At 48.8% G+C, this 23,915-nt stretch overlaps 1 protein-coding gene and 1 pseudogene across 1 annotated transcript; one reads left to right on the top strand and one right to left on the bottom strand.

The window, feature by feature from the left end:
• Nucleotides 1–9,928: 9,928 nt before the first annotated feature.
• LOC128723328 (uncharacterized) lies at nt 9,929–19,716 on the bottom strand. The gene is made up of 10 exons (XM_053817059.1): nt 19,678–19,716; nt 17,901–18,060; nt 15,571–15,740; nt 15,230–15,353; nt 14,587–14,747; nt 14,071–14,212; nt 12,392–12,515; nt 12,058–12,311; nt 11,757–11,947; nt 9,929–10,171 (listed from the first exon to the last, which is right to left on the bottom strand). The coding sequence occupies exons 1-10, from the start codon at nt 19,714–19,716 to the stop codon at nt 9,929–9,931; spliced, it is 1,608 nt and encodes a 535-aa protein (XP_053673034.1).
• A 91-nt stretch (nt 19,717–19,807) lies between these two features.
• On the top strand, nt 19,808–21,395 carry LOC128723317 (BCL2/adenovirus E1B 19 kDa protein-interacting protein 3-like; annotated as a pseudogene).
• Nucleotides 21,396–23,915: the final 2,520 nt, after the last annotated feature.

The following is a 23,915-nucleotide window of genomic DNA, read 5'->3' as shown; positions in this document are numbered from 1 at the left end:
CGAATGTTTCCGAACAAGAACGGTGCGCCTTCCTCGCCCCACAAAGCCGGATCGGGATGATGCTGTCAGTTTCCGTGAGTGTCAGTACCGTTCGAATAGAGCAAGAAGAGCTAGGACCCACTACAAGGGCTCCTTCGGAATCCTTTGGGAAGGCAAAAGGACGACGTTTTGCGTACGTCGATTGGGAACGGAGCTTGCGGTTTTCCTCAAGCTAATTGCTACGTTGCTACGACGCAAGAAATGCCAGCTTTCAAGAGAGTGTGAGAGAGACCGAGAGAGAGTGAGAGAAAGAGATAAAGAAACGAAGAAGCATTCGAACACAAATTGGGTTGCCATGGCAATTTACTGCAATCCTTTTCGAATGTTTGAATTATTGTGTGAAACTTCGGCATTGATATTCGTTCATACGAAACCCTTCGTCATACGGAATGCATTTACGACGGAATAATGAAAAAAGAGGTTCATTCTTTTTTTTGGGGGTCTTAAAATTGCACAACACGTTTCTGCAATTTTCATGCGTTACACGTTGTTTTATTACCCGCACTCTCGCTGCATGTTGTGCCTTGCCGAATGCTATAATAATTTGACTACGCCCGATTGCTGGCGGATGATGACTATAGCCCCTCTTTTTTCTCACCACTTTTACTACCCATTGTTTTTTTGTTGTTGTTGTACGCTTTTGTTGTTTATTTGCTCGTGCGATGAAATGCAACCGGAATGGGCTCGCGGCTCGCTGCTGGCAAATCTTCCACTTGAAAAGTTAATTGTGTCACCGCGCGCCAATCCCGTTCGCGTAAAAGAAGCGAATGCGGAATAAAACGCACGACTAACGCCCACGCGAACATGGGCTCGTGAAATCGGGTTCTTACCGCATCCTGCCCCCACTCAAAAAGGACGAAAAACCCCCCCGAGGTGGGGGCAATAAAAATTACTCCAGCAAATTCATCGCGCGCGCTCGCACCACACTTCAATTACGGGCGCGCGCCATGAATTATTCTGTAATAATAAATATAAATATCGACATTAAATGAAAATGGAAAATTAACGAATTAGTGACGCAACTGTTTCCCGCCATTTTCCCCTTTGATCGGGGATCCGTTGAGTGTGTGCGGACGCATAAATGCCCTTCTGTGCGGTCTCAGGCCTCAGCTCCAAGCCCGTCGACGAATGTGTGGGAGGACGAGAATGGAGTTTGGAAAGAAAACAAAAAAAAAGAATGCACCCCAGCAGTAAAATCTACCCGTGCTCGTGTGGAGCGCAACGATCCAGCGCCACAATAATGGCATTTTATGCATCCTGACGTGGGAAATTGCGCGGGATAGTCGCAGGACACTCGTATTTGTAAAACGCCCCCACCACAGGCAAAGCAAAAGCAGCAATTTCGTCCTGTCCCCGGATGGTTCCCTAGGGAGTCCTTTTTCACATCGGAACCATCCCCAGCGATGCGTGTTCGGGAAATGGCGAACTGCGATTTTGCTGGGCGTAAACGGGCACGGGCATCCTTCCAAGCATGAATCGGGAATTAATAAATAAAATCATACCCAACAGTATTAATTGCATCCTTCATTATGCGCCCGCTTCTTTGCGCGTTTTGGGCCGGGTGAAAAAAGCGAAACGTGAGGGACGAAAGAAAAAAAGGAGAAGAAGAATCAAACGACAACCATCATTTATCATTAAACGGCCGGTGTGATAATTATTATTTTAATTATCATCGTGATTACAGCAAACCGAATACGTACGCGTGTGGGTTTTTTTGTATTCCGACACGCCCATGTGGAAAAACTCGCCACATACGGGTGGTTGGGACCGAGTTTTGGGGACCGTAACCACATGCAAATGAATTCGACACAATCGCGGATAATTATCATAACGATTTCTTTCCGACAAACACGCCAATTGGTGCCGGTCGTCGGCGATAAAAGCAGTCACATTTTCCGCGGCCCAAACGTTTGCTAGAGATACGGTTTCAAATGCGGCTTTTAGGGGAGTGTGTGATAGGAAAAACACACGCAAAACTCAAAATCACAAATCGTTCAACGAAACGACACCATAAACCACTTGACGGTGAGACTGTTATTGAAATTCGATGCCCGGCGAATTGATGCCATCGTTTGGCTTGGCAGAGTGGCTTTTCTTGAGCTGAGTTGTGCCACCGAACGATCACGATGATGAGACCCTTCCCACCATCGATGGGTTGGCTGGAAATTACCATACAATTACGGGTTGGTTCGCATTCGATTAGAATTGGAACCGCCTCCGCCGAGTGTGAGGCAATCCGCGGCCCTGAAGGAAAACAGCCACGATAAGGAAACGGCTTCGATTGGAAATGCACACAATTAGCATTCGCGGGTGTGGTTTTGGGCGGGTTGTAATTAACATTAACGAACGGTTCTCGATCGGTTCCCATTTTCGGAGTGATTAGAAGTCGAAAGACGACCCCACCCGTATGTGCAAGGAGCAAGCTACAGAGCATCCTGCGAGATGGTGAATTTTAATTGGAACGCTCGGGTAGCAACGCTTCCCTGTGGCATTAATATATGTGGCACAATTTGTTTCTCACGCCAATCGAAAGTGCGCACGTAAATAGCGAATGCAAATAGCACAACCACCAAAGATAATACAAACCTTTTTCCAGCACAATCTGGCGTGAGTTTTGCGTTGTTTCAGGCGGCACGCGCACCTCATATATGCATATTTCCGGTTCATGGTTTTCTTTCCGTCGGCAGGCAGAGCTTTCCCGGAGCCTTTGGCCGGATGGTGGATGAACTGAAACGCGAGCTTTAATCCAATTACCGTTCCCACCGTGCGCACGTACGTGAAAAGCGAAATGAAAAATCGACTGGCAGCTGCAATTCCCGCGAGGACAAAATCCCTCATCCCCGTGCAAACAAACAAACCAACCGGCGTGTATGGGCGGCTGCGATAGCCAAAATAAACGATTTGTAATATTTTTTTGTTATTTCCCGCTCTTGTTGTTGTTGTTGCTGGCCCGCGTCTCCTCAGACTCCGTCTGCCACCGTAGGCTATCCGCAGGAGGAGCGAACGAGACAAAAAAACCCCACCTAGCACCCGGTGAGCGAAGCGAACATGATTAAACACATTTTTCATACGAATGTGTGCCGTTTTTTAATGGAAAATAATCGGATACCCTCGGGAGATGTCCAACCCGACGCATCTCCTGCAAATCCCCTGCGTGGCTTCGGTGGCCGTGGCATCGACGCGCGAGGCTCACAAATCAAAGCCCACCAATCGCGCATCGTAACAACTTTCCGCACACGGTACGGTAGGTTGAAAGCAACGTTTGGAGAGAAAAAAAATGAAAACAAACTAAACTATCGCCCGGCAAACGCGGGCGCGCGAAGCGCAAACGAATATCTAGAAATTAACGTGCCCGCGGAGAATCGTAGCTCTTGGTGGGGATTTGTTTCGCGATGAGAGTTTTTTGTTTGTGTTTTTTTTTTAATAATTCGAACAAGCGTTTGATCGAACAGGGGTTTGTTGCTATGTTGCCAGTGCACAAGGAAAGCTTGAGCCGTTTCCATGGCAACCCTCATGGTCAGAGTGTGTCCGAGAGAGCTTGAAAATGCAACCGAACCAAGACTCGTAGTCCTTTGCCCGTCCGTGTGTGGTGATGATATTTTCAGTTCGAAGCGCAATTTAAATACAACGCGGAACAGAAAACCACTACACATGGCGTCGATGGTTGTCGCCCGGTGGGAAATGCGAATGTAATCCACCAGATTGGATGGTGGTGTTTCCGATGGCGTAGAAGGAATCTAATGAATTGCTTCGTCACACTCCTTGTCAAGCGTTGCCTTCGTCGAGAGGCTGTCGATGGTGCTCAATCAAATTAATTCAAATGGGATGCAATGCTACGGAACATGCGGAGGAAACGTAATGTAGAGCTTAATAAAAATTGTCATCAATTGGGGGGCGGTTTATGAATAGCCCGCGATAATCCACGTGCTCGATGTGTTGAGCACACCCGTTGAGCTGTTGAAACGCGCCGAAAAAAGCAGCTCAAGGACCAAGTGTTTGTTCTGAGTGTGAGAAAATAGCTGGTCGAGCACACGTGAAAGGAGGGGACATAAAAGTAGCGTTTTTTCAGATTTTTATAAGGTTTTTCAGTGATAATAAGCTCGTTCAGATTGCTTGATTGCAGAGCACTGACTACTCTGGGCAGTTTGTACTTCGTTATTATGTGAATACTCTTAAATGTAATTTTTAATTTAATTTTATCAACGGGAATGTCAATGTTACCCTAACGGTGTCTCACAGATGATACATTATAAGGGACATTATTAGACAGATATTTTATTGACAAAAAAGACTTCACAGAATTGAACTGAAATTAAAATAACTTAAGGAAGGAATAAGCAAGATTGAAGCCCACGTTAGTTGAGCGAGAGCCCATTACCCAATTGGATAGCCTTCAAAGCTCAATACTACATTATGTTTAAATAAACATCTTTTTGGAATGGAAAAGGTATCTGAAAATCAAAAACAATTGACAATATTGGTATTGACAGTATGGAAAAAATAATTAAAAACACGGTATCAAAACTCTTTTATTACAAAATAATACATTAACTGAAATCAACGCAGTTTGTTCTGATAGCTCGTTCTTCTGAAAATCTGCAAAGAAACAGAGAAGCTTCCCTTGAAATGGATACCCGTGTTGCGTGTCTTTTTCACTTCAAAACCAAAAGCGAACAAAATTTGAATTTCACGCGTCACAATTTCATCAAACCAAAATCATAAAAGAACGCAATTGTTAATGGCGCACACGAAGAAAAAAACAACCTCCAGGTAAAGGCGTTCCCCGATCGCCTGGTCGGTGGATGTAACGACGACGTATCGCAATTTAGCTACACCTGAAAGGCTTTTCCTCCGATTTGATTGCCGTTCCCGGCGGGACGTCGAAGGTTCGCAGGACGAGTGACGCCTACGGGAACCAAATAGAAAAACAAAAACCCCACACATCTAGCCTTGGGTTGGCCTTATTGCTCTCTCCCTGAGCTCGTCACACACTCACACTCCTCTTCCCACAAACGGCCAATCAAAAGTTGCACGTGAAGGTGGCGTTGTTTATTGAGTTTTTGCTCGTTTTGTTTCCAATTCACCCACCCACCCACCCAACAATGCAGCTGCTATCAGGTAGGAATGAAAGAAAAAATAAAAACACACACACACACACCCACAAAAAGGGCACAGCAAACCCCAAACCCTTAAAAGGGCAGCGAGCCAACGCAAACAATGCCCACGGTGAGTGCATACAACGCCGTGAGCCATTAGCGCGGTGAAGGCGCAAAAAGCCGCCATTGGGGGAGGGGGGATTTTCCACCCACACCCCAGTGGGGTTGGAACGCCGCAGTCACGCAAGAGTGTCGTAATTGAGTTATTAAAAGTTGCAACCTGTGTAGGGAAATTTTCAACTTCTCAATTTTCCCGACAGCTCGGCCTGCCAAACGGCCAGCTGTCGGTGCATTCCACCCTCGCTCCGGGTCTGACTCGATTGCGTGTGTGTGTGGGTGGGTGGGTGGATGGACCCCACCCACTCGCTCGGAAAAGTTAGAGCATACCCACGGTGGTGCAACGCAACCAGAATGCGCCGTCAATCGCTGGGAAAGCCACCCAGATAGGGGGGCGTAGATTTCTTGAAAGGCAATTAACACTCGGCAATTAAAACTTTTCGCATCGGGCACTGATCGACGGGTTTTCGGTGGCGCATGTTCCAGCGGAAAACCCTTCTTTTTTTTCAGGCGGATTGCATTCGACCCGGAAACCAGCCGATGCATCGCAAAGCATCCAGTGGAGAGTTCGCGTGTGTGATTTAAGCCGCATGCATGCCCCAGCAGGATCGAAGGATCGGCTCCTTGTAACGGTTTAGTTTCTCCAAAGGTTTGCAAAGATGCCAAGCTCCAACAACCATTCCTAAGCTGCCAGCAAACGGGTGCCATTTGTAAAGCGAATCAACCGGCGTGGATCGGATTTCCGGTCCGTGGCTTCGCTAGAAACTGGGTGCTCACCACACAATGCGCGCTGGAGCCTCGAGATGGAATAATTTATTAATTATCGGAAATTGAAGTTTTCTCCGTGCAACGGTCGGTGGGTTCGCCTGTAAGCCACCCCCCAGTCAGGGACGAAAAGGATCCACCACCCAAAACAACCCCCACCGCGAGCACCGAAACCCGAGCGAACGGACGTATTAGAGGGCTTCATCTTAAATTCACACCGCGAAAACCTTCCGTTTTCGGCTGCGGCGGTGGCGTCTAGTTTCCTGGCCACCTTACGGAGTTTCCAAAGGGAGGGTTTTTCCTCCTACGAGGGCGCGTTCCGAGGGTAATTTTCTCCCCGAGAACACAAAGCTGATAAATAATTCAATGTATCGCTTCCAGCCGGGCCCGGTTTCAGCTCGCTCGTCGATCGTCCTCAAGGAGGGTGGAAGTTTTCACAGATTTTCGGTTTGTTTTTATTCCTCCCCCCCACCATTGGGGGGGTGGTATCCCTCTCCCCGGCGTGTTGAGCACCAGCACCCGCAATCAATAGCGGCGGCAAAGTGATTTTGATTATAACTCGATATCATTGATACGGAGCAGATTTCGGCAGCACGCTCGTTTCATTCTCGGTGGGTTGGAGTGGCTTTAATTAGAACGGTGAAGTGCCTCTTTTGTGGGGTCGAATGCTTCACCGGAGCTGTGCCTTTTTGCGTATCGATTGCTGGAGCTGTTGCGCCCTCGGAGACTGAAGAGGATTGTTAGGATCGCGCTGTTCCCTGGTGTGGAGTGAGTTGAATGAAGCTGGAATGAAGAGGCCTTGCCTTAACGGGACCGGATGCTTAAGCTTCCTTTCCGGTGATTTTACTCACACACAAACACACAGACAAAATCACGGCAACGAGAAAGCACACTGAGCATTTTCCAACCCACGTACGGCTGGGCCGCGTTTTAATTCGTGAGGTGTGAACGTTGACACCGACAAGCGTCACGGGCGCCGGTTTGGGTAAAGTTTTCCTTCTTTGTGCCATTTTTCCCCACCCAGTGCCATCGTGTGCGGCTTCGGTGGAACGGGTTTTTAAATTTAACGCCCAACCTCGCGCGTGGCCTCGGGGATGGGGCATATTTCGTCTACGCCGTTTAGTTTGGCGTCGAGTCAACCGGAAGGCTCATCTCATCTTAGCTCGTCCTTTGGTTTGGTTCGCCTTCCAGTCGGCAGCCAGCTTTTGCCAGTTTCCACTCTTTTGCATGGGTTGGCGAAGCATATTCTGGCACAAGGAAAGTGAAACAAATGCTGCAGCAAAACTGGTGAAACAAAGCGAAAAAAAACTGCACCACCAACCGAAGCACACGGCTGCCTGAACTGACACCGCATTCCTGGCAGCGAAAGAAGGCCGCTTGGATGGAGAGAAAAAATGGCTTCGGGGCATTGTTTAAATTTTCTGGCGCATTCTTCCGACCTCGGTCTCACTCTTGGGTTCGTGTGCTTTTTCCTTCTTCACTCACACACACTGATACATTCTCGGTCACACTAAGATGTCCTAGGATGTTCTAACCCGGCAAGCAAGGACCTGTCAGCTGTGTCCTTGCGACGAGCCGAGAAGGAGAGATGTTGTTTTGAGCACCCGGCAGCCCAAAGAACGATGGCGTGGGAGACGAATTTTCCTTCCGCTTTTGGGGGTGGGAAAATAATGCTCCCACTGATCGTACAACCGGATTCCAGCGTGTGCGATTGTTGAGTGAATTGTAATCCATATCCGGCTAAACACTCACACGCTGAGGTTGGGCTGAGCTGACTGAGATAAGTCACCGCAAAATAGCTGTGCTGATGGAGCTGCAGATTTCGTTACTGAAACGAACAACACAATTGTGGTGGGAAGTAAAGGGTTTAAAAGACATCATTGAGCCACACAAGGGTCAGTGTTTTGTTTTGTCGTTCGACATGTTTATTTCATTGCTTTCAGTTCATTGAATGGAAAAGGGGTGCATGCTTTAGAAGTATGTGATCAATTCATGCTGATGACGAAAATAATGAGCAAGCAACAGAACAATCCAGCGACCAGACGTTTCTTGATCGTATTTGCGTGTCCTTGATTTAGGTCCTTAAATTTAAAGCATTCAATTTAATCACTGCTCTCGTTATCCTTTTCTTCAACTCACCATTCTCTGCTCTGTTCTACATAGGAGAAATAATTCGTCTATTCAGTGTATCCGTAATCATGCGGTTTTTGTTAAAAGAACAAATATTTACATTTGTCTGTAATTTTGGGCTCCTTTTTCCACTGGAACTGCGTCTATTTCTGCCAAATGCAGTATAATAAACCTAGAAAAACCGTTTGCCGTTACAAGCAAGAGCCACTTTCAGCACGAAAGCGAACTAATTGCTTTGACTTCGAGGTTTTGCTTTACTGATAAGGCGTGGATTCGGAAATTTCGCGATTTGCGGTTTTATGCATAAATAAGCAACGTACACGCAACACCCGTTTACCTTTGACCTTCGTTCCAATCGCATGAATTTCTTTCAACCTCACGCTTTGTGCCACATTTCTTTCCACTGCAATGAAATAAAATCAATAAATGAATACGAAAAAAAACCACATCCACCAACTATGGGAAATCATATATCCGTTTATTTATGTATTCTTTTGTTTCTTTTTTTCCTCGCTTACACTATTTCCTCACCGTTTTTTAATAGTTTTGTTCGGCTTTCCACGCGTCCGCTTATTGTTTGGTAGTTTTTTTCTCCGGCGCCCACTCACCCACAAGCGTCCTGGCCACGGCCGGAAACGGTCACTCTAATCGCTAATTCGTTACACGCATCGCCCCCGTGGGCGTTCGATTTTCACTATGCTGGAAAATCATACCGCGGAATCGTTACAGCACCCGACACAAACGAAGAAAAAACGAAAAACACAAGAATTTCCTAGTAACCTCTTGACTTTCGCCCGATGAATTTGCTACTCGCTACGACACTCCCTAGGGATTTTGTTTTTTTGTACAGTGATAGAAACAACGTGACACGGCCTGGGTGACCACCTGACGGTTGCTGGGCCGTTCAAGTGTCCATTCGAAATCGGAACGCTCAGAAAAGCCCCTAGCCTTAGTAAACCTGCAGGAGCTTATGGTGGCCCCACACTGAAATGGGGCTGTTTTAACGCACACATACGATATTCGACTCCCAGCACCTTTGAGGGCTGTTGTCCCGATCGCAACAGAGCTGTGGCCTATCGATCTGTCACCTTCATATCCTGGACGATTCTCACCTCATGTTCACCGGGCGTGATCGTTGCAACCTTACGGTCGTTTTTTTCTTTCTTCTTTCGTTTGTTGTTGCGTACGCTTATTGTCCAGTCATTAAACGCAAACGTGTTGGATACGCGAAACACCGAGAGTCTGGTGTCTGGTGAGGTTTCTACGTCTGGGGACATTTTCCCGGGATACTACGCGATATTTACAAGTACATCGATGGCACGATGGGAAGGGACGAGAAATGGAGGGAGGGTGACGAGAAGGGATCATGTACCCATGGGGTGCACAACTTGTGGGTGAAGGACCACACTTACAGTACCTACAAAGGGATGTGATGGATTTGGAAAGATGGAATTTGGGGGTGGACTAAAATGATCGCGAAATTCGTTCCAATTTCCACCTGCGCTCTCTACAACGAAGGCTCTCTACGTTAGCTACGCGTAAATACGAACATACACACACACACACGCTTTCTCTTTCGCTTTTCATCTTCTCTCTCTCTCTATCGCGGTTTAGCTCCACATCTCACAGACAACCGCGTGCAGCGTGATGGATCCAGCCAGGGATGGATATGGTTAGCGAAGGATCTTCAGCGGAAGGATATGCTCCTGGCTGCCCATCGATCGCCACACACACATGCACTCACTCACACTAGCACACACACACACACACGGACACACACTTTATATACAACTTTCCTGTATTCGGTTGGATGTGGTGACCACCTCGGGCCGAAACCGGTACTCGTTCAACGTCGAGGTGACGAGCGATTGCGAGGCCGGACTGCTGAGAAGACTCCCGACGGCACCGACGCCGGTCACGGACATCGACGGTAGTGGCAGGGTGGCCGTCGACGCCTGCTGGCTAAGGGGGCTGAGTGTCGACGTGACGCTGCTGTTGTGTGTCCTGCCCAGGGTGGCGTAGCTCTGTGGGAGTTGTGAGATGAAAAGTGAAAGAAAATAACCAGTCAGTGGGAGAAAAACATCCAGTGTCAATGCGAGAAAAGTGAGACTCCGGGATTGGTCAAAGGTCTGCTGGATGGTGATGAGTGGGGTTGGGCGTGGAAACCGTGCGGACCTTAAAACGTTGATTGCCGCGTCATCCAAACAGTAGGTGACGGCAAGTTTCCTAAGAGACCATGGCACCCACTTTTCGATGGCGACACAAACGCTTGATTTTAACATTTATAGCTTGGTTAACATGCAATTTTGGAATATCTGGAACAGGTCTTATTCTTAAATATCAAATTTATGGCCAAACAGAAATACGAATGAACGTAGAGAATTAGAGCCGCTGAAGAATTAGAGCCGATGCAACTGTGGCTATGACATATGATCGAGAAACGCTTAAATCGTGGCATTCTGTGGAATTAGCTTGTAGCATGCCTGCTAAACACCCTAGCCTAATGAAGACTGTTACACTACTGAAGCACATTAAGCTTGAACCACTTTGCGAACACACCGGGTCCCACATTCAAGCAAAGAATGAAAAAATAGATGATGCACAAATGTAAAGGGACACGATATATCCGCAAAATCCAAAGTAGCCACCCAAACCAAACGGCCAAATAAGCATTTATTTGCGCAAAAAGCAAAGGTAGGTCACTGCACCCGTCACGGAACCATCGAACCAAAACTTTTATATTATTTTTGATACAGAGTTGACTAAGCAAAAATATAACATTTAACCAACAACACAAAAACATTTGTATTGAACAAATCGGATATAGCAAACTGTAATTGAGTATAAATAAAGAGAAATCTTAAGAGTGGACAGAGACACAGTCCGATAAGCAAACCAAACGCTTCGTGTTTCTATTCAAGAGCTTTGAGTGTCCCCCTACCCAAGGTAAGGCCTCAAAGTCTCCAACATTACAGTATGGGAAAACTCTTCTAGATTTCCAACGATCGCCTGGACGATCAAAACCTTCTGCCGAAGTAAAACCTTTTTAATCTTACAAGGTTAAAAAACAGAAGGTTTTAAACAAGCGCCTTGCAGGTGCACGGATTCTATTCAACTGCAACATTAGCCTACTAAGCGTTAGATAAGCTCTCTTATTCAAGGGAGTTGCATACGGGCTCCTTGTTCGAGCTTGCTTCGAACAGCAATGGAAAGATCGCTGCAAGCTTTAAAAGAGTCTTAGAGCAACTCAAAAACCCATCAAGGAGTGTCACTCATGTGCATGCTGCATCTTCTTCCAAAACCCATGTCTCATACACAGCCATAAGAGACATTCTGAGCACCGGTAGCTTATCGAAGGAAACAACTCCCACCGATTGATGCACAGATTCTAGTGGGAATGAAGAATAAAAAAAGGCCTCCATCACCAGCAAGGAATTGGTGGCGAATTAACAGCGAGGTTGATAAGCTGCCTGCGTCATCGTATCCTTCCACAAATCGCCTTCAGTTCCACGCCACAAGGACTATTTCCATACACGTCGAGCAGGAAAACCTCAACCTCCTGTAAGGTGTTACCTTAAGGTCGCCCTTTCGACAGCCAGTGATACTTACGATTTGCTTGCTGGGTTTGAACGAGTAATGGTGCACCTCAGTGGTCGAACCGGTCAGTGAGGCCAAACTCGCGCCATCACAGTGCCGTTCGTCCTCGTGCAGCAAATGTTCACCACCGTTGCGGTGTATTAACCGTGCCGATGGGCTGCGGAACAACGGCGTCGGTAGTGTCGTCTTCGGGGGTCGTCGTTCTGCAAAAAGGAGGATGCAAAAATAAAAATAAAAAACATTAGCCACCCAGTCAGAAAGGACCCACCACGTCTTTGTGACTTGAAGCTTCCACCGTACAGACTACACTTACCGTACTGGTTCGGTATCACGTCCGGGTCGGTTTCATCCCCATCCGGAAGGTCAGCACCCATCGTGGGGCTACCGCGGCATCCAAGCACACCACCACCACCACCACCACCACTGGCACCACCGAGCCCTACCAAGGGTGTCTGGATGCCGGTTGGGTCGTGCGTTTGGTGATGTGGCCCAGCCGAGTCCAGCTGACAGTCGGGTGTCGCCGTCAGCTGAGCGCTTTTGGTGGGCTTTAGCTTTTTGGTCGTGTTCCTGTGGAGAACGGATCGTGTGAGAAGGAAGAGGGGGGAAATGGTACAACCCAAGAGCCAAAGAGAAGAAGGAGTACTTACTTGGCCGCGTGCCGCCGGTAGAGGGTCGCCAGGACGATGCAGACAACCGCGAACAGAATCGCCACCGTGAGCGTTAATGCGGCTAATACCGGTGATAAAGGAACATTCATAACGTTGGACACGCCTGCAATAAATCAGAGGGATGTGTGTGTGCGTGTGAGCAAAAAACAAAAAGAAGCGAACTCTCGGCAAGGACTTTCGTACGTAATCGCACGCACGTGTGCGAGTACAGTGGTGGACGAAGCTTTTGCACCTCGCGTGTGCTCTGATGGCGTTTCAGGTCGCTTAATCCAATGGGCTTTTCTGCAAACCGGCCTACTGCTTTGCCCACTCGCATTGTACGCACATTCTATCGCACAGTTCGGCTTGCCACAGGGACACTTTCGGTCGTCCTTTCGGTCGTCCTTTGCGTGGTGCAAATTTTGAGCTCGCGTTCGAAAACCCACCACAAACACCCCGTCATCGCTGGCGGCTGGAAATTAATCCGGGTCTCGGTGCTAGCAAAATCCGCTCTTCATGCGTGTGTGTGTGTGTGTGTGTGAACAGCTCGCCAGGACGACATTAGAACCGATCGGCTCACTGGAGCAGCCTCTACATATGTTGCCCAGGGTTTTGGCCCACGCTAAGCCACAGACGGTACTTTGCAATAAACTATTTAGCCCTCTGTGCGCCCTCCGGCGTGGCGGTTCTCATCTTCATTACCCTCGGAACAGTACCCAGTGGACCTCTTGTCGTCCTTCCCGTCCGCTGATCATTTCCCACCGTACGAGGATAAGTATCAAATTTATTATTAACGTCCCCGGGATCTCATTAATTTCAACCCGAAGAGCCACCCGAAGAAATTGCCTCAAAAGCGGCCGGACACCGTAATCCCGGGCGCAAACATGACGCTCTGTCTCTCTCTCTCTCTCTCTCTCTCTCTCGGAGGTCATTTCGAGCTGAGTCCGCTCGATCCGGTGGCGAAAACCATTCATCACGTTTCTTTGACCATTCAGGGGTCGGCGAGTCAGTGCGACTGAGGAAAACCAAACATCTGCCATCCGGTAGGGGAAAAGCCACCAAACAACCAGACCGGCCATTCTAATCCCGCCACCGAGAGAGAGAGAACCGCTCGGAACCACACGGAACTGGTCTGCTCGCTTGCTTTTCTCAGGTGGCGTTTCGACGCGGCCAAACGAACAAAAGACATCGCATCGTCAGGTGAGGGATGCTAGAAAAAGCCCCGATCTCGCTTCCATTATCGGAGACGCCATAACGGTGAAGAAAGGAGAGAGAGAGAGAGAGAGAGAGAGAGAGAGAGAGACAGAGAGACAGAGAGAGAGAGAGAAAAACAACAACGGAAAGTCGCTAAGCCGCTTTTCCGGCGGTGCTCGTGTCAAGTGACACCGCGGGTGGGAATAGTTAGTGTGCCCTGCACTCGGTGGGCTTTATCTTCTGCTGGGTTGGGAGTACCGACGGCACCGGATTAACCGTGTATGCGTGTGTATGTGTGCACGCGTGTGTGTGTAGGTGACTTTGATGTAGACGTGGGCAAATTGTAATGAGCTTTTGCGCACCGTTCCGCGAGGACAATTCGTTTCAAAAAGGGAGTTTTTTTTGTCGATCGAACCAACCCAACACCAAAGGACGAATATCCTGGCTCATCTGCTTCACCACCCACTCCCTCCCATGATACTTACCGGTGTGTTTGGCCACACCCTTGAAGGTGATATCGTCTATTATGACCGGCTCGGAGCGGCCCTTGGCGTTGGCGGCGAACAGAATGATGCGGTACGAGCTGCCCGGTTCGAGATTATCTATAAAGAACTGCACCGGTGGGTGCTGGAAAACGCATACAATGTTAGTGGGGTTATCTTTTAGAGGGTGGTAGGCTGCACCAGCATCTGCACCCAGGTGCTGTCGATTGCTCAAAAGAGGATCTACACGCGTGTCTCAGCATCCTTGAGGACGTTCGCGTACATTCCGTTTTCGGTAGAAACCAGTCTCTGTGGGAAGCTCTAGAGGCTTCCCTTCGAAGGTACGTGACGCTCGCAAAGATATCGAGGACCTTTCCAGGATCACCCGGCAGACTGGCATCGGCACCAGGGCCAGGGCGAATGAAAATGAGATTTTTGTCCGCTCGAGCGGAAATTGTAAGCGAAACAATCGACAGCGACAGCAGTGGTGGTGGTGTTTCAGCCGTGAAAATGACATACCTGTAAGCTTAGGTTTCTAACTAATCGCAGGACGGGCACTTCCACCAGCTCGAGCAGGAACATTTGCGGCAGACCACCGTCGAAGCCCTCGATGCACTCGATGTGCAGCGAATCGGCCGATTGATTCGACACGGAGCAGTTCTGCAGCGCGAACGGGCGTCCTGAAATGGTAGGTTGTGGAGGAAAACATACACACATACAGACGATCAAACACACGTACAGGTTGATAAGAATCGAACCGAACTTCACACTCGAAGGCCGAACGTGTTGCAATCATGCACATTTGCTTGTCGTTTTTTTCTCTCTAATAACTCTTCCTCGTGTGTGAGAGGGTGTTTTTATTTCATCCTCATTCCCATCCATTTTTCTAATTCCCCCACCCCCGATCATCAGAAAGGGGTCGTGTGGGAGTGTGTTCGAGGCAAGCTGCACTCTCGATTGTTCGTTATGTTGCAAACACCTTTCACCTAAAGCACCAGGCTGGACCGCTCTCGATTATATGGCGTTTTAATTAAATTCCACAGCCGTCCCAATTTTCGCAAACCCTCCAGCCTCGGCCATTTTCCGAGCCAACCTGCGGCCAGTGGTTGCCAATCCGTAAAGTGGAGCGTAACCCAGCACCAGTCCGTTCAAAAAAACCTACCTGCAGCGACAACCTGGAAGACGCAGGGCGACTTTTGCACACCAATCGCGTTCCGGCCCCAGCAGGATATCGTACCGTAGTCCAGATCGGATGTCGGCGTGTAATTAAGCCTCGATAGACCGGTCTAAAAGAAGGATATCAAGAAAGAAAAAAAATGTGTGAAAAAGAGAACACGCACACACACGGACACCGTGTTCCAATCGACATTAGACACCACCAGATGGCGTTTCGATTGCATCATCGGTCCGGTTCCGGATCCGGTTTGTTTTTCTAATTATTCTCCTTTGTCCGCTCGGTGAGTCCTTGCACTCCGGATTGTATGCGTGCGTGTGTGTTCTTACCTCACTTGAGTGCAATCGGGACGGTAGCTCCGTCTGTTCGCCGGAGGAGTTGAATGTCCAGTGGAAGGAATCGGCTGGCGGAGACGCGTCAACTTCGCACTTGAGTTGGAGAGTTTCGTGCTTCAGCGCGCCCAGAAGTTCCTCGCGATCGACTGCACAAACGGGTGCATCTGTGTACAGAGAGAAAGAAAGGTCAATTAGTTGGGTCGCTTGCAAAGTGTCGTTCCCTGGCGTGAAGGTTGCGGAAACCCAACCGGGTATGGATGAAGGCAAACATAAATCGAGGACACACCAGAAGAGAGTTGAGTCGAACATACACATCTTCAGCGGGTACGCATTCCTGCTTTTTGCATGCTGCAACTCATCCCGTTCCAAACTGGCCTTTTTAAACGGTTTTTATTTGGCGAATTAGCCGCCTGAGACTGGGTCAATTTGAATGTTTTAATAGCTGCACTTACCGTGCGTCCTTTCGACCTCATTGCGAGTCATTTGCGCTCAAATTACAACATTGTTTGCGGGCAAACAGCGCATCCTTACGAATCCTATTGACGGTGATCGATCGTTTACTCGAATTAATTCGCAAAACTTTTCCCCACAACAACAACTGGCGAACATATCTCCTGTGGGTGGGATTTAAATACAGCACAATAAAAGCCTGCCTGCCGACGAGTGGTTGGTGGAAAATCAAAGAAATTAGCACAAAAAAAAATCACACACCCACGAGTGTTCTGCCATTTCCCATCGTGTGCTAATTGACTGTGAAGCGTGCGTCGGACCGAATCTGTGGTAAATTTGGCAACAAACGCAAACGCAGTCAAGCTTCAGGATGGAACGCGTTGTGTTCGAATCCCAGCGGAGTCCCACACGTGGCCACCCACGTGGATGGGCGTAAAATCAAACTGCGTAATTTCTGATTTACATCCATTTCTGACAAACAAATTATTCGCCGATCCGGGACGGAAATCGGGAAACGCGAGGATCGTGGGCATCCCGCGTTCTCGCGATTCATTCGATTATTGTGACTGATTGCGGCACCCGCAAAAATTTATCGGATTTATTGAAACGTGAACAAAATCCGGAAAACCCACTCGATCCCGTATGACGTTCCGGTCCGCTTTTGGTGGGGGGCTCGAGCTGAGTGGATCGGCCGTGGATGCGCCGTTAAGGGTTGTGAAAGTCACCCCTTGTGAATAATGCGCAACCCGGAAATCGGAAAGCTGAGTGAGATCGGGCGGCCATAGCGTCATATTTCAACTGGGCCGGTCAGTTTGGTCAAAAACCCGCTGAATTAACAGAGATTCCCGGACAGAGACCAACCCACCCCGTGAGCGGTGACACTTCAATTACAGATCGTTGCGGTGCTGTTTTCACGGAGCGAAATGCTACAAAGTGGCTCAAGCGTGGGTTCTCCGATTAACGGGTGATTGAAAAGAATGAAAAAAGGCTGCCCATCCATCCGTGCCGCATGGTTGGCGGATGCGTTTATTTGGCGGCAATTTACGGAGAATACAATTCCGCCCCGAAATTTCCAGGCCCAGACAGAAGCGGGGTTGAGCAAAATCGAACCATTGCGTGCGGTAAATATTCATGTGTGAAATAAAATTCGATGCGAGAAAAACACACCACGAAACACCGCCACCGAGAAAGTGGTTGCAATTTGCGGAACATGGTGCGGTTTTGTAACCCGGTGGAAAATCAAACAAAAATAAACAACCCCCTAGCCTTGGTGGCAAGCGTCCGGGAAAATTGATACCGGCAGTGAGGGTGAAAGCTGAACAAAAAACTGGTGGAACGGTTCCCAAAAAAAAAGAAAGAAAAAACACAAATAGAAAAAACACTCGTCCTCGTGCTGGGAAAACAAGCGAGGGTGCGAGCGCTCGTTTTGGGTGGTCGCCCTCAATGGGATGGAAGAAAGCAGATGGCAGATGGGGGAACAAAACAGGGAGGGCCTCATTTGTTGAAGGGGCCAACCGCTCCAACCACCGAAAGCCCCACCGGGACCCGGTGGAGTTAATGAAATTTCATTTCATTTACAATAATGCCCCCAAATGAATCCGTTCCAGTCGTTTTGCTCGGGTAACTTCATTCAAACTGGGACCGGGTGGGTCCTTGTTTCGGGGGAAACCAGGACGTGGGTGTGGGAAAACCCGCAAAGAATGTCGACTCGGGCAGTCTGCTAGAGAAACAGAGCATGAGAGCGTGAGAGAGCAAAAAGCTCAACACGAAGATGAAGCTGAACGAAAGAAAAAAAAACCCAGCAAAGCAGTGAAGTGAGGGTCCTTTTTTTTCCCCATCTGTTGAAGGATGTTGGAGCACCAGCGCATACTTACAGCGCACGCGAAGTGTGACGTGATTGCTCGTCCCACGGCCCTCGGTGTTGGCCGCCATACAGGTGTAGTCGCCGGCCAGGCTCCGAGATACGCCCTGCAACGCCAGCGAGTGGTCGGACAGGATGATGCCAGCTGTGACGTTGTAATGGAGCTCGTTACCCTGTGAACGAAAGAAGAGCACACCGAGAGAGAGAGAGAGTGTGTGAGCTGAAAAGGCAGATGATGGCACGCAAATGGATGGTGTCACCCCATGGCTAAAGCGTCGAAACAGCCGGTAACGCAAGGCTCGCAAGGTGATGGAAATGAGGGCTACCAACACCAGAAACAATCCCACTCGTACGGTAGCTTCTTTTACACAGCGTTCGCATTCATTTCGTCTTTCCTTTTCTTAACACGGGCTCTCTGTTGTACGCGCGCCATCAACCCAGCAGCAAACGAGCGACGATTGTGGTTGCGAAACCACAGGAAGAGAATTCGCGCGCTTGGCACACGCGAGAAGAAGCGTAATTGAAGGAGAAAAATTGGGCGTGGAATTAAATTAACGCAGCGAAATAAGCTAATGCACCTCCCGGGCGCTCGCGTGTGTTTCCTTTGACAGAATATTCCATTTCGCGCCACAAACCCTCAGCAAATGAAGGCAAAAACTAGTCCGGCTAAAAAGTCACCGCACGCGTTGGGCAGCTGCCAGCTTTAGTTCACTTTCGTTTCAATCGCCAACAAAAGAGCTGAGTGAAATCACGGCACAATAGAAACGAAAAATAAAACACCTCCTCCTCTACTGATAAGAGACGATGGTGTAGCTCGCTCCCTCACATTGCAACGCAAAAAGAAAAGAAGTGACGTCCACTCGACGGTTGAATTAACTTCCCCCCCGATTCGTACAATAGACGACGTTTGAGGTAGCGCACGCCCGCCCGGTGGTGGTCAATACCCAATGCCCAATCCTCCCCTGTTGATAAGCCGGTTGGCTCGCCGGTGTTGTTGCTCCTGGCACCGATGACACGGGGCGAGAAAGACGCACCATCGCGGGATCCTGCGGGAAAAAAGGGCACCATCCAACCTCGTCATCGTCATCATCATCATCCCCATTTGCTGTTAGGGTTCAGTGGCGATGTTGGTGGGGAGGGTTTTCTACCGATAAGACGATGAGCTGATCATCACCTTCTCCTTGGGAATGACGTGCGCCAATGAGGTCAATCAATGACCAACCACATCAAATCGACGGATGATGGAATGCACCGAATGACTTTGAATCCGCGAAAGGACCGGATCCGGAGAAGGTTTCCTAGTTCTCGTTGGCATGTGGCATCCTTTCGCGGAATGTGCCATTCTACCTTTGCCCCCTTTCGAATGTTTACAAAACGAGCTCTGTCCCCCGGGTTCTAGACGAATCTGACGAATGTCTTTTGAAAGCGCTCGCAAAACGACGCTTATTTATTTAGGCTCAAAAAGTCGTCTTTTCCCGCGAGCGTTGCGATGATTTATGGGGTAGCTTTTATTTAGCTCACCACCGAGGTGTATACATGCATAAATTCACAATAAAGCAAAACCGGAAGCTGTTGATGCCCACCTCCCCCTTTTATTCGCGGCTCGCCTACCAGGGCCGGTGAATGAACTGACCTTTGCAGACCGTTGCAAAGCAAATTTTCACAATCGCGCTGAAGCAAACTGAAGCAAGCAAAAGTCGTGTTATAATAAAGGATCGGTTGCGGCCATCCGATGGGTTTCAGAGAGTTGGGCCGATTTTTTTTGCGAATTGTTTCGGAAGTGGACTTGCTGTGATCGCTTTGAGTTCCACTTCGGTCTGTTGCTCCATCACAGTTTGGACCTAATATGTGCCTTCTTTGCAGTTGTGGGTGGCCCATGAAGGATTTTTTGTGATGGCCAACCCATCGCTGCTTTTCTAAATGAGCTTCGCCGCGTCGCTGACAAGCTCGCGGAAAAACTCACACCGCGGAAGCCCCAAATCGCCTCCAAACAGCCCCAACACGGAGCTAGCCGCTACGGAGGAAGATCTCGGAAACGTTTACATCAGACATCAACTACGTCAACAAGGTAGAGCCGTTAACGCGTGTGACCGGACGTGCACGAGAGGGTCGTAGGCCACCGAGGCCACTGTTGGGGAGGTTCTCATTTTTCAAATGTCAAACGGAAACGCGACACTTCATCCCCAATTCCGTTGGTGTAACGTGAGCCACGACACGGCGAGATTTAAGCGATCCTCGAGGATCGAATGTGAGCTGTTTTTGTGGTCAGTTAGCGTTGGAATGGGTGTGGAACGAAATTCCCTTTACCGACTTGCAACGTGAAAATGCATCCCCTTCAAAACGGATGTGCGAATTCGATGTGGGGGGTTTTATTTTTTATCCTCACTTGTGGGACCTGATGAACACTTTAGCAGATTTGCGATACGACAGCTTTAATTATGGCACAATCTGTTGCCGTTACTCTGAATCAACAGACAACGCAATGATGCAGCCTGTGTGAAATGCTTTGCGGGCTTTTATTGCACGATGCTAGCCAGATGGTCGTCACGTTTCGATGGCCGACGTGGCGATAATCTGTGATAATTAACTGAGAATTTATTGAAATTGCATAACACCGCACTCGATCCCCGAGGTGATCCGTAGCGGACGTGCAGCGTTTATCTAAGAGAGCACTAAAATTAATCATGGTTTTACATTTTTCGTTCGTTACAGGATGGTGACACCGTAAAAGACACCGACTGGGTATGGGACTGGAGCAGTCGACCGGACCGGCTACCTCCAAAGTGCGTATTGGAAGCCATCAGCCTTACCTTAGCGGTTGCAATGGTTGCAAACTCAAACGATACGATCTGTCTCGTTTTAGGAACTGGAAATTCGAACATCCCAATCAATCACAGGACGACCGAAACAAACCGATCCACGCTGGCTACTCAATACGGCAGATCCGTTTTTGTAAATATTCGGTGTTTTCCCGCGAGTTTCTGTACTCGATCGTTCTGACGAATGTATTATCGCTGCTGCTTGGTGCGGGCATTGGGTACGTCAAACAACACTACTGTGGTCGCCGTGCCAATACACGAAACGTACGATGATTGTGATGCCATGTTTTTGTTTGTGTGGCTTTTCTTTTTAGCGCCTGGCTGCAGAAACGGGGCCTACAGCTGACCCGCGTTTCGATTGAGTAGAGACGCGAATGGTTTTCAGCGTTCGTCGTCCCGATCCCGCCGGAAAGTGTCCCGACCGGAAGCTTCTGCTCTGCAGCGTGTGCTCCAATTCACGTCACGCCATGGGCTAATAGAGAAAAAAAATCAGTAGACTTTGCCAATGCTCCAGTTGGGGCTTTTCTTGAACTCGAGATCGCTCCGGAAAACAGTGCTTTGTTCGACCGCGTGCGCATTGTAAAGCATTTACTTTGTATCGTATGCGCGATGGGATGCGCAAGTGGCGTCCTACGTGCGGTTTTAGTCCAAATTATAAGCCAAAAGTGTAGTGGGGAATGGAAAGGACGACGGAGCGTTTTGGGGGCGAAATTTTTGTCTTGGCCTGGTGTTGGCATGGAAAAGAGAGACACGTTTCAATACGTATCAAATCAACACAAACGCATGATTTTGAACTGCATGGTAGAGATAGGAAGCGATTATATTTCTTTTTTAAATCGATCAATTACGCACGCATTAACCCGTTGAGTTCGTTTCAATAAGATATCCCCTGCGTCGACGTGTTTTGCGGGAGATAGGAGGTTGTTGCAACGTTTGAGGTACACACAGGCATACAAACACACACACACACACACGTTCGCACCTTCGTCGACAAATTTTACGGCCAAGTCGAAAGGAATCTAGTGGTGGCCCCCCCGTAAGAGAGGACGCGTGGATGCGAGAGGGCAGTGGAACCCCTACACTAATTGGTATTCGTAGCTGATCGACTTTTACTTTGTATTATTCCTTAAGCATTATACACATCAAGTAATATAATTCCAATAAAATGGATAGGGATCTGATAAATTGTATAAAAGTCAATGGACACCCACGGAAGTCCGCGCTTTAAATTGCGGGAAACCCGTCCTGTTGCTAAAGGGATTTGTTCCACGTCATGTTGCAATTTTTGAAATTGCTTCAGAAACCGAGCTATTCTCACCATGACATTATTATCGCCGATTCGTACCCGCATTGACCAGCAGCAGCCAAACGAGGGTAAAACTATTGCAATCCCTCGACGGAATTTGCGAGCTCCAACGATTCCATCGACCCTCGAAAAGAATGCACGCCGTCCTTTGTGTGGCTCGAAACGCACCGCGGATGGCCATTCGGAAGTAGGGAGAAAACAACTTATCGAGCATGTTTTCATCGGTTGCCATTAGAAACCGAAATTGAAACCGATTACGTTTCGCTCCATGATCAATGATTTCCCAGATCGCTGGGTCGCCATTGGCAACCTGGCAAAGCAGCTTGCTGCGGTTCTCGACCTGTTCGCTCTGAGCTAAAACCGGGCGAACCGGGAAAACCCGACCGAGGGAAAGCCCGTGACCGTGCTGCAACCATGGGGCAAGTTTAACTGGCATGTTGGTTGCGTCGGATAATTGAATTCGAACGGCACAACGGCACCCGGGTACTGCCCGGCCATCGGAACGAACGTCTCGAGACGAAGGCGAAATATTATCAACGATAATCAAATATCTTTTGCGTCGGAACGGTCTCACACCGGCCATCTTTGGCTTCGGTTTGGGAACGCGCGTTCGATTGTGTTTTACAAGCACGTAATGAAATTTTCGTTCGAACACGGGCAAACCCTCGGGAACCCACCCGGGACCTGGCGGGGGTTAGCTCGTGAGGGAAAATCAGTGCCGACCCAGGGCCTTACCTTGGTACCCTTGTAGCGCTCGGTAAGCAAATTATAAGGGACAATCGAATTGCGTTGGCCGTCAGGGGCATATTTGGGGTTATTTTTAAACTTTTCCAGAAATTCCAGCACCCGTCGAAAACGGGGCCACGGGGAAAAAGGTTGCCGAGCAAATAAGACGAAGAAATCGCACCACCTTTTGCGTTTGATCGTCCCCCGATCCATCCAGCATGTGGTAGGCTGAGAGGAAAAGACCATCCTAACGCCTAGCTCAGGAAAAAAGCGAATCTCAACTAAATGGGCGTGGGTCTACATGTCGATTGGCCTCAAGCCCACGGTGCGGCTCGTTCCGCAATCAACCTTGATTACGCTTATTGACATGTAAATCATCGATAATTGACTACGCAGAGCGGCATGTGCAGTGCGTTGCACACCACCCGGGACACACACCCACAAGCAAACACACACACGCAAACACCCAAACATAAATCAGTGCGCAGTGGCTGCAGCAGCTGCAATGAAAACGTCCTCTTCCCTCCCGGGGGCTGGTGGTTTCCCGCGTTACTGAGCCGCTTTTCTTCACCTTGCGATGGCGCCCTTCGAATTGATCAAACATTCGCATTGGAAATTAAATCCGGGCTCATGAATCGCACCACGAGCCGTACTGAGCGCCTCCATCGACTGGGCGCCTCCATTTGGGTTTAGTGTGGCCATGCTAAGGCTTGGCCCTGTATTTGAACCCTGGCTTTAATCTAGCAGGAAGAGAATGAGGAAAATAGAGCGAGTGAGAGAGAGAGAGAGAGAGAGAGAGAGAGAGAACGAAATGGGCGTCTGTGGCTATTTGTGGGCCGTCGTTCACGTTTGCTTCGTTGATTTAACATCCCGAGCGCCATAAATCTCGTCTAATGAACGATAACGCCCTCTCTATCGATACGAAATCAACCGGTGGAAGTAAGTAAATTTACATTACGTCATTCCGCCCGGCCAAAGCTGCACCCGTGGAGCGCTTCAGTGTGTTTGTGCGTGTTTCCGTTTGCCCGTTCGAGGAAGGTTCACCGGAAGGCAACTCAATGTGAGCTTCTTGTTGCTAATTAAAGGCACGAAGTGCTGCCTTAGTTTGAGCCGGTGAATGTGAAACTTGAACGCGTGCTTTCTCGTTCTATCGCTCGCACGTAAGCCCTCGAGTGGC

This window comes from Anopheles nili, chromosome 2, assembly GCF_943737925.1.
Source record: "Anopheles nili chromosome 2, idAnoNiliSN_F5_01, whole genome shotgun sequence".
Taxonomy (NCBI): Eukaryota; Metazoa; Arthropoda; class Insecta; order Diptera; family Culicidae; genus Anopheles; species Anopheles nili.
This window is presented reverse-complemented; position numbering and strand designations above follow the sequence as displayed.